The 13,617-nt window shown below is 47.6% G+C and overlaps 1 protein-coding gene across 3 annotated transcripts in view; it reads right to left on the bottom strand.

Moving 5' to 3' along the window:
• PCYT1A (phosphate cytidylyltransferase 1A, choline) overlaps positions 1-13,617 on the bottom strand; it is a 41,617-nt gene that overhangs the window by 10,725 nt on the left and 17,275 nt on the right. For all 3 annotated transcript variants that reach the window (XM_081911121.1, XM_081911119.1, XM_081911120.1), the window contains 2 exons: positions 7,496-7,648; positions 2,520-2,619 (listed from right to left, as the gene is read on the bottom strand). In XM_081911121.1, the coding sequence (XP_081767247.1) occupies positions 2,520-2,619; positions 7,496-7,648 (253 nt within the window). The remainder of the gene's footprint in view (positions 1-2,519; positions 2,620-7,495; positions 7,649-13,617) is intronic.

Genomic DNA, 13,617 nt, shown 5'->3' with positions numbered 1-13,617 from the left:
TGCGCCACTGCCCAGCTGTAGCCAAATAATAATAATAATAATAATAATAATAATTTATTTATACCCCGCCCATCTGATGGCAGCTTCCAATTGAGTGTTCAAAACAACACTGCATTAAATATTAAAAACTTCCCTAAACAGGGCTGCCTTCAGATGTCTTTTAAAGATAAGATAGCTGCTTATTTCCTTGACATCTGGTGGGAGGGCGTTCCACATGGCGGGCGCCACTACCGAGAAGGCCCTCTGCCTGGTTCCCTGTAACCTCGTTTCTTGCAGAGAGGGAACTGCCAGAAGACCCTCAGATCTGGACCTCAGTGTCCGGGCCGAACGATGGGGGTGGAGACGCTCCTTCAGGTATACTGGACCGAGGCCGTTTAGGGCTTTCAAGGTCAGCACCAACACTTTGAATTGTGCTCGGAAACGTACTGGGAGCCAATGCAGATCTCTCAGGACCGGTGTTATGGGGTCTCTGTGGCCTCTCCCAGTCCCCAGTCTAGCTGCCGCATTCTGGATTAATTGCAGTTTCCAGGTCACCTTCAAAGGTAGCTCCACGTAGAGCGCATTGCAGTAGTCCAAGCGGGAGATAGCCAGCCAAAGAAAAGAGCAGGAGGGAAACTGGCCAAGGAAGCCTCCTGCACTGCAGGGGGTTGGACTAGATGACCTTTGGGGGACCCATCCAACTGTACGGAGCTAGCATTCCTTTCACCAACAGGCTTCACCATGACCTTTCGGAAGGTTTGCTTGCTCCTTCTCTGAGCGACTGGGGATCCTCTTCTGCCTTTATGCCTCCTCTCCCCTATCCTCGGATGCACAGGAGCCGGGCACCGCTCACCTGCTGAGGCCACAAAGCCGCTCTCTGATCTGATAGACTGAAAGGGCAAGCTCAGCCTCACCTCCCATGACTTCGCAGGTATTAGCAGAGAGATTAAGGGGATTTTGCAGCTGCATTGTGAGGTGGGGCTCTGCACTTTGCACTCCAGTCAGCAGAAGGAAGCCCAGAGGCAAACCCTCCCTTTGCCTTCCTGAACTCTTGACTGGGGATTAGGAGGGCAAATCTCTGCTGAGAAGGAAGCTGGGAGGGCAGAGAAAAGAAAAGAAAGAAAAAAACCCATTTTGCTAAAGGCTGCTCCAGTTTTGAAAGAAGGGCGTTTCGATAAGAATTAAATATAGCCCTTTGAGACTACAGTATCCTTTATAAGGGGATGGGGAGAAAGATGAGGGGATTATAATAAATGTAGTGGTTTGGGTTGGAGTAGGACAGGGGTAGGCAACCTAAGGCCCGGGGGCTGGATGTGGCCCAATCGCCTTCTCAATCCGGCCAAACAGCGTGTTTTTACATGAGTAGAATGTGTCCTTTTATTTAAAATGCATCTCTGGGTTATTTGTGGGGCATGGAAATTCGTTCATTCCCCCCCCCCCAAATATAGTCCGGCCCCCCACAAGGTCTGAGGGACAATGGACCGGCCCAGGGCTGACAAAGGTTGCTGACCCCTGGAGTAGGGCCTTGGAGACTAGGGTTCAAAACCCCACTCAGCCATCAAGCTCGCTGGGTGATCTTGGGTGCTAGTCACAGCCTCTCAGGCTAAACTACCTCACAGGGTTGTTGTGAAGATTAATTGAGGAGGGAGAGAACTATGTAACCCACCCCCGCCCCCGAGCTTCTTGGAGAAGGTGGAACATAAAGGCAGTAAATCATCATCACTGTTTTCATAAACCACAGATCCATTCAAGTCACTGCTGAGAGGGGCTGGACCGAAATAAATCCCTCTCCCCACTTACTCAAAATTGGGCGTTTTGAGAATTACCGTATTTTTCGCTCTATAGGACGCACTTTCCCGCCTCCAAAAATTGAGGGGAAATGTGTGTGCGTCCTATGGAGCGAATGCAGGCTCCTTGGCTTCAGCGCTAGCAACGCGAAGCCTCTGAAGCGCAGAGGGAGCGCTCCCTCCGCACTCCGGAGGCTTTGCGTTGCTTTCGCTGAAGCCTGGAGAGCGAGAGGCGTCGGTGCACACCGACCCCTCTCGCTCTCCAGGCATCAGGGATAGCCACCTGAAGGCCTTCGGAGCGCAGCACAAGTTCCTGCTGTGTTCTGGAGGCTTCAGGTTCCTTTTGCTGAGGCCAGGAGAGTCTTGCTCTCCCGGCTTCAGCAAAAGGAACCCGAAGCCTGAGGAGCGCAGCGGGAACTTGCGCTGCGCTTGGAAGGCTTCAGGGATAGCTGCGCGCAGCCACTCCGGCAGGGAGAGGCTGTACGCGGCTATGGCTTCTTTAGCCCTGCACAACCTCTCCCTGCCAGAGGGGTTGCACGCGGCTAAAGAGGAAGCCAAAACAGCGAGCAGGATCCATCCCGCTCGCTGCCTTGGCTTGTGCCATACCCGCGTGCAACCCCTCCAGCAGGGAGGGGTTGCGCGCAGCCTGTACGCTGCTCTTTGGGGCTGGGGGGGAAATAAGATTTTTTTTCTTGATTCCCCCCCCCTCTAAAAACTAGGTGCGCCCTATGGAGCAAAAAATACGGTACTTACATGGCGTCCCCCTTAATGCTTCATCAAACGTTACTCGGATGTATGGCTTGCTGTAGTCCACTTCAAGCTCATCAGAAAATGGAGCTGGCTCCCGGAGACCCTGAATTATGAAAGGATATCAAGAAAGTAGGTGAGCTTCAACACAGCGAAAGGGCATCTTGATTCAGCACTGAATCAGACCTGAAAACAGACCAAACGGGTGTTACCAAAAAGGACCAATGCAGCAGCGAGCAGAAGCTTCAGCAGCTGAAGATTGTTGGAAACAGGATGTTGATGTTTGTGACTGTTACCATGGGAACAAGAGGGCAGTCCACTCACTGTACTGAGCACCGGATGTTAGCTCAGTGTGTGTCATATGACCTGTACTGGAAGTACATGGGAGGAGTATATTCTCTCTGCTGTTGAGTGCAGACACGTTTCTCTGTACTGCTGCAAAAGACAGGAATAAAGCATGTAAATATATTTCTGTCTGTCTCTTTCCCCTCCCTGGGGATAGCAGGGCGGAGGGGGAAAGGAATGGTGTGTTCTTCTTACGTCTGAGAAGGATCGCCGATAAGAGACCTCGCCTGTTTTCCTGCCGGAAGTCGCAGCGGGGAGGTCAATAAGGAAATCAGCCGGTGCCTAGCAAAGTGGCACATTCCTCTGACAAGGCTAGATTCTAACAACGGGCACCAGGCCCAAGGCTATGGAAGGATTGCAGCAAGTGAGTGTCTGGTCACAGAGCTCCCGCTTTCAGAGAACGCCACGTCCGATGAAGGTGACTGTAGGGAGATTCAGGGCAGACATCAGAGAGCCCTTCTTCACGCAGCACACAGTTAACCTATGGAACTCACTCCCACCAGGATGTGACGATGGCCACCAACCTAGGTGGCTTTACAAGATGAGACAAATTGGTGGGAGATATGGCTCTCAAAGACGGACGCCTTCTCTCTCCACCGTCAGGAGGCAGCGTGTCTCTGAACGCCAGTTGCTGGAAGTCACAAGAGTGGAGGAGCTGCTGCACTCAGGTCCTGCTTGGGGGATTTCCAGAAGCACCTCGCTGGCCCCTGCGAGAAGAGGATGCTGGACTAGAGGGGCCTGATTCAGCTACAGGGCTCTTCTGTTCCTGGGTAGTAGGAAAGTCATGTTTTGAAGAGCCACTGTCAGTCTGAGCACAGGATGAGATGGCCCAGTGACCCAACTTGCTGAAGTGCGGGGTTATATGTATATATACAGTGGTACCTCGGTTCTTGAACGTCATCCGTTCCAGAAGACCGTTAGACTTTCGAAATGTTCGAAAACTGAGGCACAAAGGGCTGGCTGCAAGTTCAATTGGAAAAACTGAAAAACACGCAACAGAAGATTTTCGACTTCCGAGGCACGTTCGAAAATGGAAGCAATTACAGTGGTACCTCGGGTTAAGTACTTAATTCGTTTCAGAGGTCCGTTCTTAACCTGAAACTGTTCTTAGCCTGAAGCACCACTTTAGCTAATGGGGCCTCCTGCTGCTGCTGCGCCTCTGGAGCATGATTTCTGTTCTCACCCTGAAGCAAAGATCTTAATCTGAAGCACTATTTCTGGATTAGCGGAGTCTGTAACCTGAAGCGCATGTAACCCGAGGTACCACTGTACTTCCGGATTTTTGGCATTCGAAAGCCAAAACGTTCAGCTTCCAAGACACCTGAAAACAGAGGCACCACTGGATTTGCAATTCAGCCTCTCTTGCTGTGGAACGTGGGAACTAATTCCACATAAAATCCAGAGATTCCGAAGGTTTCATATACCACTGTTGTCTTATTACTTCTTTTTCTGGAACAAACAAAGGAACCTCCTTCGTCTCTTTTCTCTCTCTCTCTCTCTCTCTCTCCATTCTCCGCTGCCACCCCTTTCTTGTCCCGGCATTCAGAGTTGGAATCATGATAAAAAAACTAAGGAGCTGTAGGCATATAAGCTTCATATTCATTTTCTCTACAAATTCCTCCTCAAAACCCACCGCAAGGGCCTCTCTCTGGTGCTGTGTTTATCATCCTTCAGTGTCCCCATGCTGTAAAAAAATGGAGCCGATGAGAGAGAAGATGGGAGGAATCACGTATTTTTCTTTGTGTGTGTGTGTTGGGGGTGGGGACCTCCAAGTGTACAGAAGTCACGGCCTAGGACCCTCGTACCTACAGGACCGCCTCTCCCGGTCTGCCCCACGAAGAGCCTTAAGGTCCATAAATAGCAACACCCTAGAGGTCCCGGGCCCTAAGGAAGTTAGATTAGCTTCAACCAGAGCCAGGGCCTTTTCAACACTGGCCCCGGCCTGGTGGAACGCTCTGTGTCATGAGACCAGAGCCCTGCAGGATCTGATTTCTTTCCACAGGGCCTGTAAGACAGAGTTGTTCCACCTGGCCATTGGCTTGGAGCCAATTTGATTCCCCCCCTTTCTTTTTCCTTTTTCCTTTCTCCTCCTGTGATGAGGCTGCATTTTAATATTTTAATGTTTCAATATTTTAATTGTTGTATTTTAATCTTGTTTTTAAGTTGTATTCATTCAACTCGTTTTTATTATTGCATGTTAGCCGCCCTGAGCCCGGCCTTGGCTGGGAAGGGCAGGGTCTAAATAAAAATTATTATTATTATTATTATTATTATTATTATTATTATTAGATCTCTAAAATGGGCCTGAGCAGGCTCACTGGTCCCAGGAGCCATGGAATCTTGATTGTTAAGCTGGAAAAGAAAATGGGGAATCTGAGAGGCCGAGAGTGAAGTGACTCACTCAAACCCCTCACAGCTTATTGCATCCCAAGGGAGGAGATGTCTGTGGAGAAAGCATGGGGGGAAGATGCTCAAGAGAGCCCCTCACACCCCCTTCCTTGCCCAATTGCAACACAACAGCCCTGCAGTTGGGTCTCACTCTCTGGCAGTTGCTGCTGCCACCGCCACCGCCCTATTTTGGTTACCTCCACCCCTTCTATAAAGCCACGGCTAGCAGGCTGACATTCAGGAACAGCAACACATCCTGTGCAACCTTTCGTTGCAGTACTTAGTTGTTAAGAACGATGCTGCCTGGGAAAGACTGTGGAAGAAAGGGGTCAAGTTCACCGCATGTACTGTGTTAAAGGAAAATATAATGAAAATGATGTGCAGATTGTATTTGACTCCTGTAAAATTAGCAAAGATATATCATAACTGTGACAATCTATGTTGGAAATGTAAAGAAAAGGAAGGAACCTTTTATCATATGTGGTGGACCTGCCCCAAGGTGAAAGACTTCTGGAACAAGATTTATAATGAATTGAGAAAAATGTTGAAATATACATTTATGAAGAAACCAGAGGCCTTTCTTCTTGGAATAACAGGTTTGGAATTGCCCAAGAAAGATGTTAAATTATTTTTGTATGCCACAACTGCTGCTCGTATTTTGTTAGCTAAAAAGTGGAAAATCCAAGAATTACCAATGATAGAAGAATGTGAGGTGAAGATGATGGATTTTTCGGAGCTAGCCGACCTAACCAGAAGAGTCTGCGACCAGAAGGAGAGGCGTATCAGGAAGAGTGGATTAAATTTCATGATTACTTAGTTAAACATGTTAAGTTAAATTAACTGAAAACAACTTGCAGATACTTAATTGGCTTAGGATTTTATTTATGTTAAGTGATGAATTAATACGTTTAATTTCATAATGTGAAGATTTAAGGATGTTAATGTTTAAGTTAAATTTTATGAGAACTGTGATTTGGAAAACCGTTAAAAGGACATGCAATGAAATTCAACCAAGGGGAAGCGAGGAAGTCACTTTACAACGTTAATAAGTGTAATTTTCAATGAGGCTATGATTTATGTTTGTTTGTCTTTGTGTGTGTTTGTTTAAAATGTTGTGAAAACCAATAAAAAATATTTGGAAATAAAGAAAAAAGAACGATGTTGCCTCTGGGAGTGGCACAGTCCACTTGGAGAGATTCCAGCTCCACAACCACTTCTCAGCCCTGCTTTCCAGTTTGGGTGAGAGGCACAGCCAGTGAGCAGGGGAGAGACAGCCGAGAAGGGCAAAGTGCTGCAATCCGATATGAGGAAGGAAGGTGACCGGGGGCATCAGCTGAGAAGTCTTAATCTGAGATGACAGCTAGAGAGAATGATTGCTAGAATAAGGGATTCTTCTCTTGAGAAGGGACAGTAGGGAGCCATCACGTTACAGCAGCTTTTGCCAACCTGGTGCCATCCTGATGTTTTGGACTACAACTCCCATCAGCCCTTGCCAGCAGGGACATATCATGCCTAGGCTGGCGTGAGTGTGGCCGTGAAAGCTGGGGCTGACGAGAGTTGCGGTTCAAAGCATCTGGAGGGCAATGGATTGGCAAACGCGACATTATGCACATTAAGCAAGGTCTAGAATCACTAGACCTTGCTAGTGGACGCGGGTGGCGCTGTGGTCTAAACCACAGAGCCTAGGGCTTGCAGATCAGAAGGTCGGCGGTTCGAATCCCCACGACAGGGTGAGCTCCGGTTGCTCAGTCCCTGCTCCTCCCAACCTAGCAGTTCGAAAGCACATCAAAGTGCAAGTAGATAAATAGGTACCACTCTGGTGGGAAGGTAAACAGCGTTTCCGTGCGCTGCTCTGGTTCGCCAGAAGCGGCTTAGTCCTGCTGGCCACATGACCCGGAAGCTGTACGTCATCTCTCTCGGCCAATAAAGTGAGATGAGCACCGCAACCGCAGAGTTGTCTGCAACTGGACCTAACGGCTAGGGGTCCCTTTACCTTGAATCGCTTTGGCACAATGTGCAATCCATAGCCCTGGCTGCTAAAAGAAGCAGGAAGCAAAACAGCAATGCCCACAACTCTGATATTGCTTTATTTTTAAAAAACTCTTCTTTAAAATCTATCCTTGGTAAGTGTTAAGATAGCTGAGGAGGGCTGCTTTTGGCTCCGAAAGGGCCGGAGCTCAGCATGCGTCATTAAGTTAAACATTAAGCAGAAACCTCCTGCCAGAATTTCCCATTTTTCTTTTACTTACCAAGCAGTTCCGTGGCATTTTGGAGGGGATGCCATCCGCTTCGGCCGCCCCGTTGGGGCCCACCCCTTCTTTTCTCCTTTTCCTGGAATTCAGCCTGCCTGAGCCCTGGGGTTCCATCCCGCGAATTGCGTCCGGCAGCTCGGCTGGAAAGACCTGCGGGAGCGAATGAGGCGTGGTTGTTTTAAAAAAACATATAAAAGAAGAAGGGTGGGGGGAAACCAGCAGCCAGAAAAGGACTCTGTGTGTTGTGGGTTGATCAGAGGAGCAGATCGTCTGAGCTGCCAACAGCCAGCAGGCTTTCAGCGGAAGAAGGTCAAGGTGGGAATGTTTTGATTCCTCCTCTGAGCTGCCTCTTATCTGCCATAGTGACAAGAGGGCAGTAAAAACCAGCTGGCAGCCAGGAAGGTCTTTCTCCCATGACCCAGCAGGAATGCAAGAACAGAGAGAGAAGGGGGTGTGGGGAGAGAGAACTCAGTGGCAGGGCTTATTTTAGCACTCGGTTAAAAGCAGTGGGCAAAAGATTGAGCGGTTGGGGGGCAGGGGGAGAACACAAAGCAGAGACCTTAACCAAAATCAGCCAAGGACCTGTCTCTTCCAAAGGTCCCAGCGACATGGCACAACCTTTCCGGCTTCCTCTGCAGTTGCAGGATTCCCTGGGGGCTTCCACAGACTCTATTCTACATAGGAACATTGGGACCACAGTGAATTAGCAGGCTTCTCACTGACCGCAGCACGATTAGCGGTAGCTCAGCGGTCCCAGCTCCTGCCCACCTAGCAGTTCGAAAGCACTCTTAAGTGTAAGTAGATAAATAGGGACCGCTTTATAGGTAACGGCGTTTCCGTGTGCGGCGCTGGTGCTGGCTCGCCAGAGCAGCTTCGTCACGCTGGCCATGTGACCCGGAAGTGTCTTCGGACGGCGCCGGCTCCCGGCCTCTAGAGCGAGATGAGCACGCAACCCCAGAGTCGGACACGACTGGCCCGTACGGGCAGGGGTACCTTTACCTTTACCAGCAATGGAAGAACCAGACTGAAATGCCCCTCAAGTTATGGGGAAATAGTATCTGGGACGCAGCAATGTCTGAGTGTCTCACCAGACACAAGAGGGCAATTAAAGCCATAACGGATAGAGGCAGCTTCCAAGAAACGTGGACCCCTTTCTTGAACTATGTGAATGGCTAAAATCGAGACCTTCTTACACCAACCGCTTAATAGTCTCAGTGGAGAGGTTATGCTAAGTAACCTGTTTGAATGTTGAATGTGTAAACGTATGCCCAGAGACAATGGATCAAACAAACACCGTTAGCTATACTGCTGGATAAGTGTTTAATGGTTATTGTATTTGTTTAAAAACCAATGAAAATTGGTGTTTTTTTAAAAAAATAAATAAATAATAGAAGTTGGAAGATTAGTTGTTGAAAGATTTAGGAGAGGTAAAAGAAAGTACAGTGGTACCTTGGTCCCCGAATTGCTTAGCTGCCAAACAAATTGGCTCCCGAACGCCGCAAACTCCGAAGTACGGTAAGTGTTCCAGTTTGCGAACCTTTTTCAGAAGCCGAACGTCCGACGCGGCTTCCATGGCTTCTGTTTGAGTTCAGGAAGCTCCTGAAGCCAATCAGAAGCTGCGCCTTGGTTTTTGAAAGGTTTCAGGAGTCGAAAAACGACTCTCGGAACAGATTAAGTTCGAGAACCAAGGTACCACTGTACTTCATTATGCAGTGAATAGTCAGACTAGGGAACGTGCTTCCAGAGGGGACTGTGACGACCACCAACTTGGATGGCTTTAAAAAAGGATTAGACAAACACACAGAGGAGAGGGCTATTGGAAGCTATTAGTTCAGTTTCCCAACAGTACTTCCAAAATGAGGAGATGCAACCATTTCCTCCTTCTGGATTCTGTTGGCAGAAATTTCCCTGCCCCGTATAACCATGAGCAGCTCATTAAATGTCTCATTTTGTGCAAAAGTTCTGCAGTGAGCTGTTGGGAAGAGGCAAAACCAGAAACAACTGCAGGCACACCATTGTTTTAGATAGGAAAGGCTAATAGCCCTGTGGCCCTATTGCCTAAGGGCATTTGAATCCTGCATTCATTACTATGCATAACTTACAATAGCCTGGTTAACATCAAATAATGCAACAAACCATGAACTAACAATGGGATATGCCAGGATCAAACAATGGCTTGCGTGGGGTGGATGAACAAACCAAGGTCAAGGACCTGCAGGTTAAAACAAAACAAGCCAACAATAAATCATAGCTTCAGATCATGGTATGTTGGCAATAAACAAACCATAGTTAAGCTGCTGGGCAGAGTTCACACGTAATGCTAAGTCATGACTTAATAAACCATAACTTAAAAAACAGTGGCTTAGTGTTACGTCTGAACCAGACCAGTATCAGTCAAGACACGCTGCATCCTGATAATCAGAGTTCTTGTTGTTGTTTAGTCGTTTAGTCGTGTCCGACTCTTCGTGACCCCATGGACCAGAGCACGCCAGGCATTTCTGTCTTCCACTGCTTCCCGCAGTTTGGTCAGACTCATGTTTGTAGCTTCGAGAACACTGTCCAACCATCTCGTCCTCTGTCGTCCCCTTCTTCTTGTGCCCTCAATCTTTCCCAACATCAGAGTCTTTTCCAGGGAGTCTTCTCTTCTCATGAGGTGGCCAAAGTATTGGAGCCTCAGCTTCACGATCTGTCCTTCCAGTGAGCACTCAGAGCTGATTTCCTTCAGAATGGAGAGGTTTGATCTTCTTGTAGTTCATGGGACTCTCAAGAGTCTCCTCCAGCACCATAGTTCAAAAGCATCAATTCTTCGGCGATCAGCCTTCTTTATGGCTTTGGCCCAGCCGCTTCATCAGCTCTGAATCTACTTGTACTTGTCCTCCGCTCTTCCTCAGTAGCATGTTGGACGCCTTCTGACCTGAGAGGCTCATCTTCCAGTGTCATAACTTTTATATGCCTGTTGTCTTTGTCCATGGAGTTTTCTTGGCAGGGATACTGGAGTGGCTTGCTGGATCCTGCTCCAGGTGGATCACGTTTGGCAAAACTCTCCACTATGACCTGTCCATCTTGGGTGGCCCTGCACGGCATAGCTCATAGTTTCTCTGAGTTATTCAAGCCCCTTCGCCACGGCAAGGCAGTGATCCATGAAGGGGAATCAGAGTTCAGCTTCAGTCAAAAACCCAGAAGAGGTGTTAACCCCCCGACTGCAAAAATTGGCAGTGCCACCAACCCAACCTCAGTCATAAGGAGAATGGACCCAAGAATCTTATGCAGATCGTTGCAGAACCAGATCGCCCCTCTAAGTCTAGCATCCTGTTTTCAACAGTAGCTCAATATTGATTTAACTCCAAGCAATATAATATCAACAGTCATGCTGACTATTTAAGTCAGCAGTGGAAAAAAGGCCAATTAACTGATTTAAATCCAGTTTACAATAATAATAATAATAATAATAATAATAATAATAATAATAATAATAATTTTTATTTATACCCTGCCCTCCCCAGCCAAGGCTGGGCTCAGGGCAGCTAACAAGCAATAATATGTCTTCAAATTATTCAAATTATATGTCTTCAAATATTTATTTCCTAAACAGTGGTGCAAATCTGAATACTAAACCACACCAATTCAACAGCAGAATATTTGTATAGAAGGTTTTGTCCTGACCTTTGAGGCACTGCTAAACTTTGACCGCTTTCTCTTTAACTTACAGAGGAAACGTCTTTAGAATATTCCCAAAATGGGTCTCTCGCAAAACCAGCACACAGGGCTTTTTGTGAGGCTAAATACAAGAACACGGGAACGACAAGCCTGGCTCGTCTCGCTCTGTCTTGGCCCATCCCGGCTCTCTTTAAGGTGTTTAATCTACACCACTTAACTTGTTTTGCCAGTACATTAACCACTTGGGAACTGGTTCACACCCACGCCAACTTCTTTTTGCTGGATCTCATGTTTACGGTGCTGTGTATGGGACTGTGACACAACCATCCCTTGCATTCCGGTCTCACTTTATGAGACAGGGATCAGGGAACCTCAGGCTCTCTCTGTCTGGTCACCAGAACTGGCCACACTCCTCACTGGACCGGTGGTAGAGCATCTGCTACTTGGCTACTTGCAACCAGGTGATGATGCCTGGGCACCGGGATAGCGCCCGACATCTCCACTTTTGGGAGGTGTTTGCCTGGGGATCATTGGATCTTGACTGTTTTCACACACTAATGCCCCACCCTCTGGAATTCTATCAGTTGTATTTTATCAGCACAATCAGAATGGATTTCCGGAACCAAAATGCTTTTTCTGTGCAACCTGAGCAGGAGCAGGAGCCATTAAGTAAAAGAGGTCAGAATAGGCCAATATATATATGGACCAGGGGTGAGCAAACTTTTTCAGCAGGGGGGCGGTCCACTGTCCCTCAGACCTTGTGGGGGGCCGGACTACATTTTTGGGGGAGAAATGAACAAATTCCTATGCCCCACAAATAACCCAGAAATGCATTTTAAATAAAAGCACACATTCTATTCATGTAAAAACACCAGGCAGGCCCCACAAATAACCCAGAGATGCATTTTAAATAAAAGGACACATTCTATTCATGTAAAAACACCAGGCAGGCCCCACAAATAACCCAGAGATGCATTTTAAATAAAAGGACACATTCTACTCATGTAAAAACATGCTGATTCCCGGACCATCCGCGGGCTTGATTGAGAAGGCTATCCCGAGATAAAGCGACTTTTCTTCTTTACGTTCTCAGAGCTCTTAACTTACCTCAAGGTTATCATCTGAGCTAGCCAGATGTTTAACTGAGAATGATTCACAGTGGGTTCATCATTTGAAAAATAAAACTTTAGAGCCGCCTTGCCCAAAAATGCCAACTAGAAATTCCATTTTGGTGACTGTAACCTTGGTTTGAGGAGCCATTTGGCACCTACATAGCTTATATACAGTATATGTGTTTCTAACACTGCCTGGGGGGGGGGGGAGAGACTCCTACCCGAAACCCTGGAGAGCTGCTGGCAGCCAATGTACACCATAGAGCCCCCAACATTTCATACCAAGTGGGATGCAAGAGTACATAGACAAGATGGAACCCATGGGCTTTGTCCATGCTTCTGGAGTGAAGCCCAACATATCTGGAAAAGAGCAGAGCTTTGCACACCTTGGAACAGAGGGAAACAGGAGGTTTGAAAAACGAGAGGGAGAAACTGGTTCCAGGCTGAAAAGCAGAACCCGTGCAGACCTTTCACGGGTCCGGAATCAAAGGAATGTTTTCTTGTATTGCTAAAGAATGCTTGCTGCGGGTTTCAAAACTTTCAAAGGGAGTGAAAGTTTGCTGGTCTTTGCACTGAGAGTGGGTTTTGACACCCAGAAAAAAAAACTGCACGCTGTTAACACTGCCTGATAATCCAGCATTCTGGGCAAAGTATCAACAAAGCAATGGAATGAGGAAATAGCTCACCTTTCCACGCAAAGTAGGTTGGAAAGGATCTGGTTCAGATAAGGGAAGCAGAGGGAGCCTGGCGGAAAAATCTTGCTACTTATCAGTAGGAGGTGAAGGATGAAGACCCTCTGGAAAATGCCTACAAACAGCTGCCTGGAGGGAGGTTTCATGGGGCCAGAAGTGAGCTTTAGCCAAAGACCTAGTTGCAGAGGTAGGAGAGTCAAACCCCAAAATCTGCATACCCTGCAGAGCTTCCAGTTCCAGTGCTGAGACTGAGACAGGATAGTTCTGCATTTCTAAGTTATCAGCTCACCCACGCAGTGCCAGGCACGATGATTTGCTGCCAATACTGTAATGCCTCTTTCGCTGACTCACACGCCTGCTGAGCAAATCCACACCCAAATCTTGCATTCCGCCAGCTGTTCGCTGGACGAATTCCCAAGGCAAGAAAGATTATTTCTTTTTCCAATAAATGCCTGGAACTGGATATAGTTAAGGCAAGTAAAGACAAATAATATAGCAACATTTTTATACATCCTCACACCGAAGAAAGTCCTTACTCAATGTCAGCACCTCCCCCAATAAACAAATGTTTAGAATGCCTTAAAGTCTCCAGCCCTTCCCATGTCTCACATATCAGAGAAGCCCTGTCTCTATTATATTTTGGGCACTTACTGAAGAC

Source organism: Podarcis melisellensis (assembly GCF_964234715.1).
Source record: "Podarcis melisellensis genome assembly, chromosome: 5".
Taxonomy (NCBI): domain Eukaryota; kingdom Metazoa; phylum Chordata; class Lepidosauria; order Squamata; family Lacertidae; genus Podarcis; species Podarcis melisellensis.
Note: the sequence above shows the minus strand (reverse complement) of the source record. Positions and strands in the feature narration are given on the sequence as shown.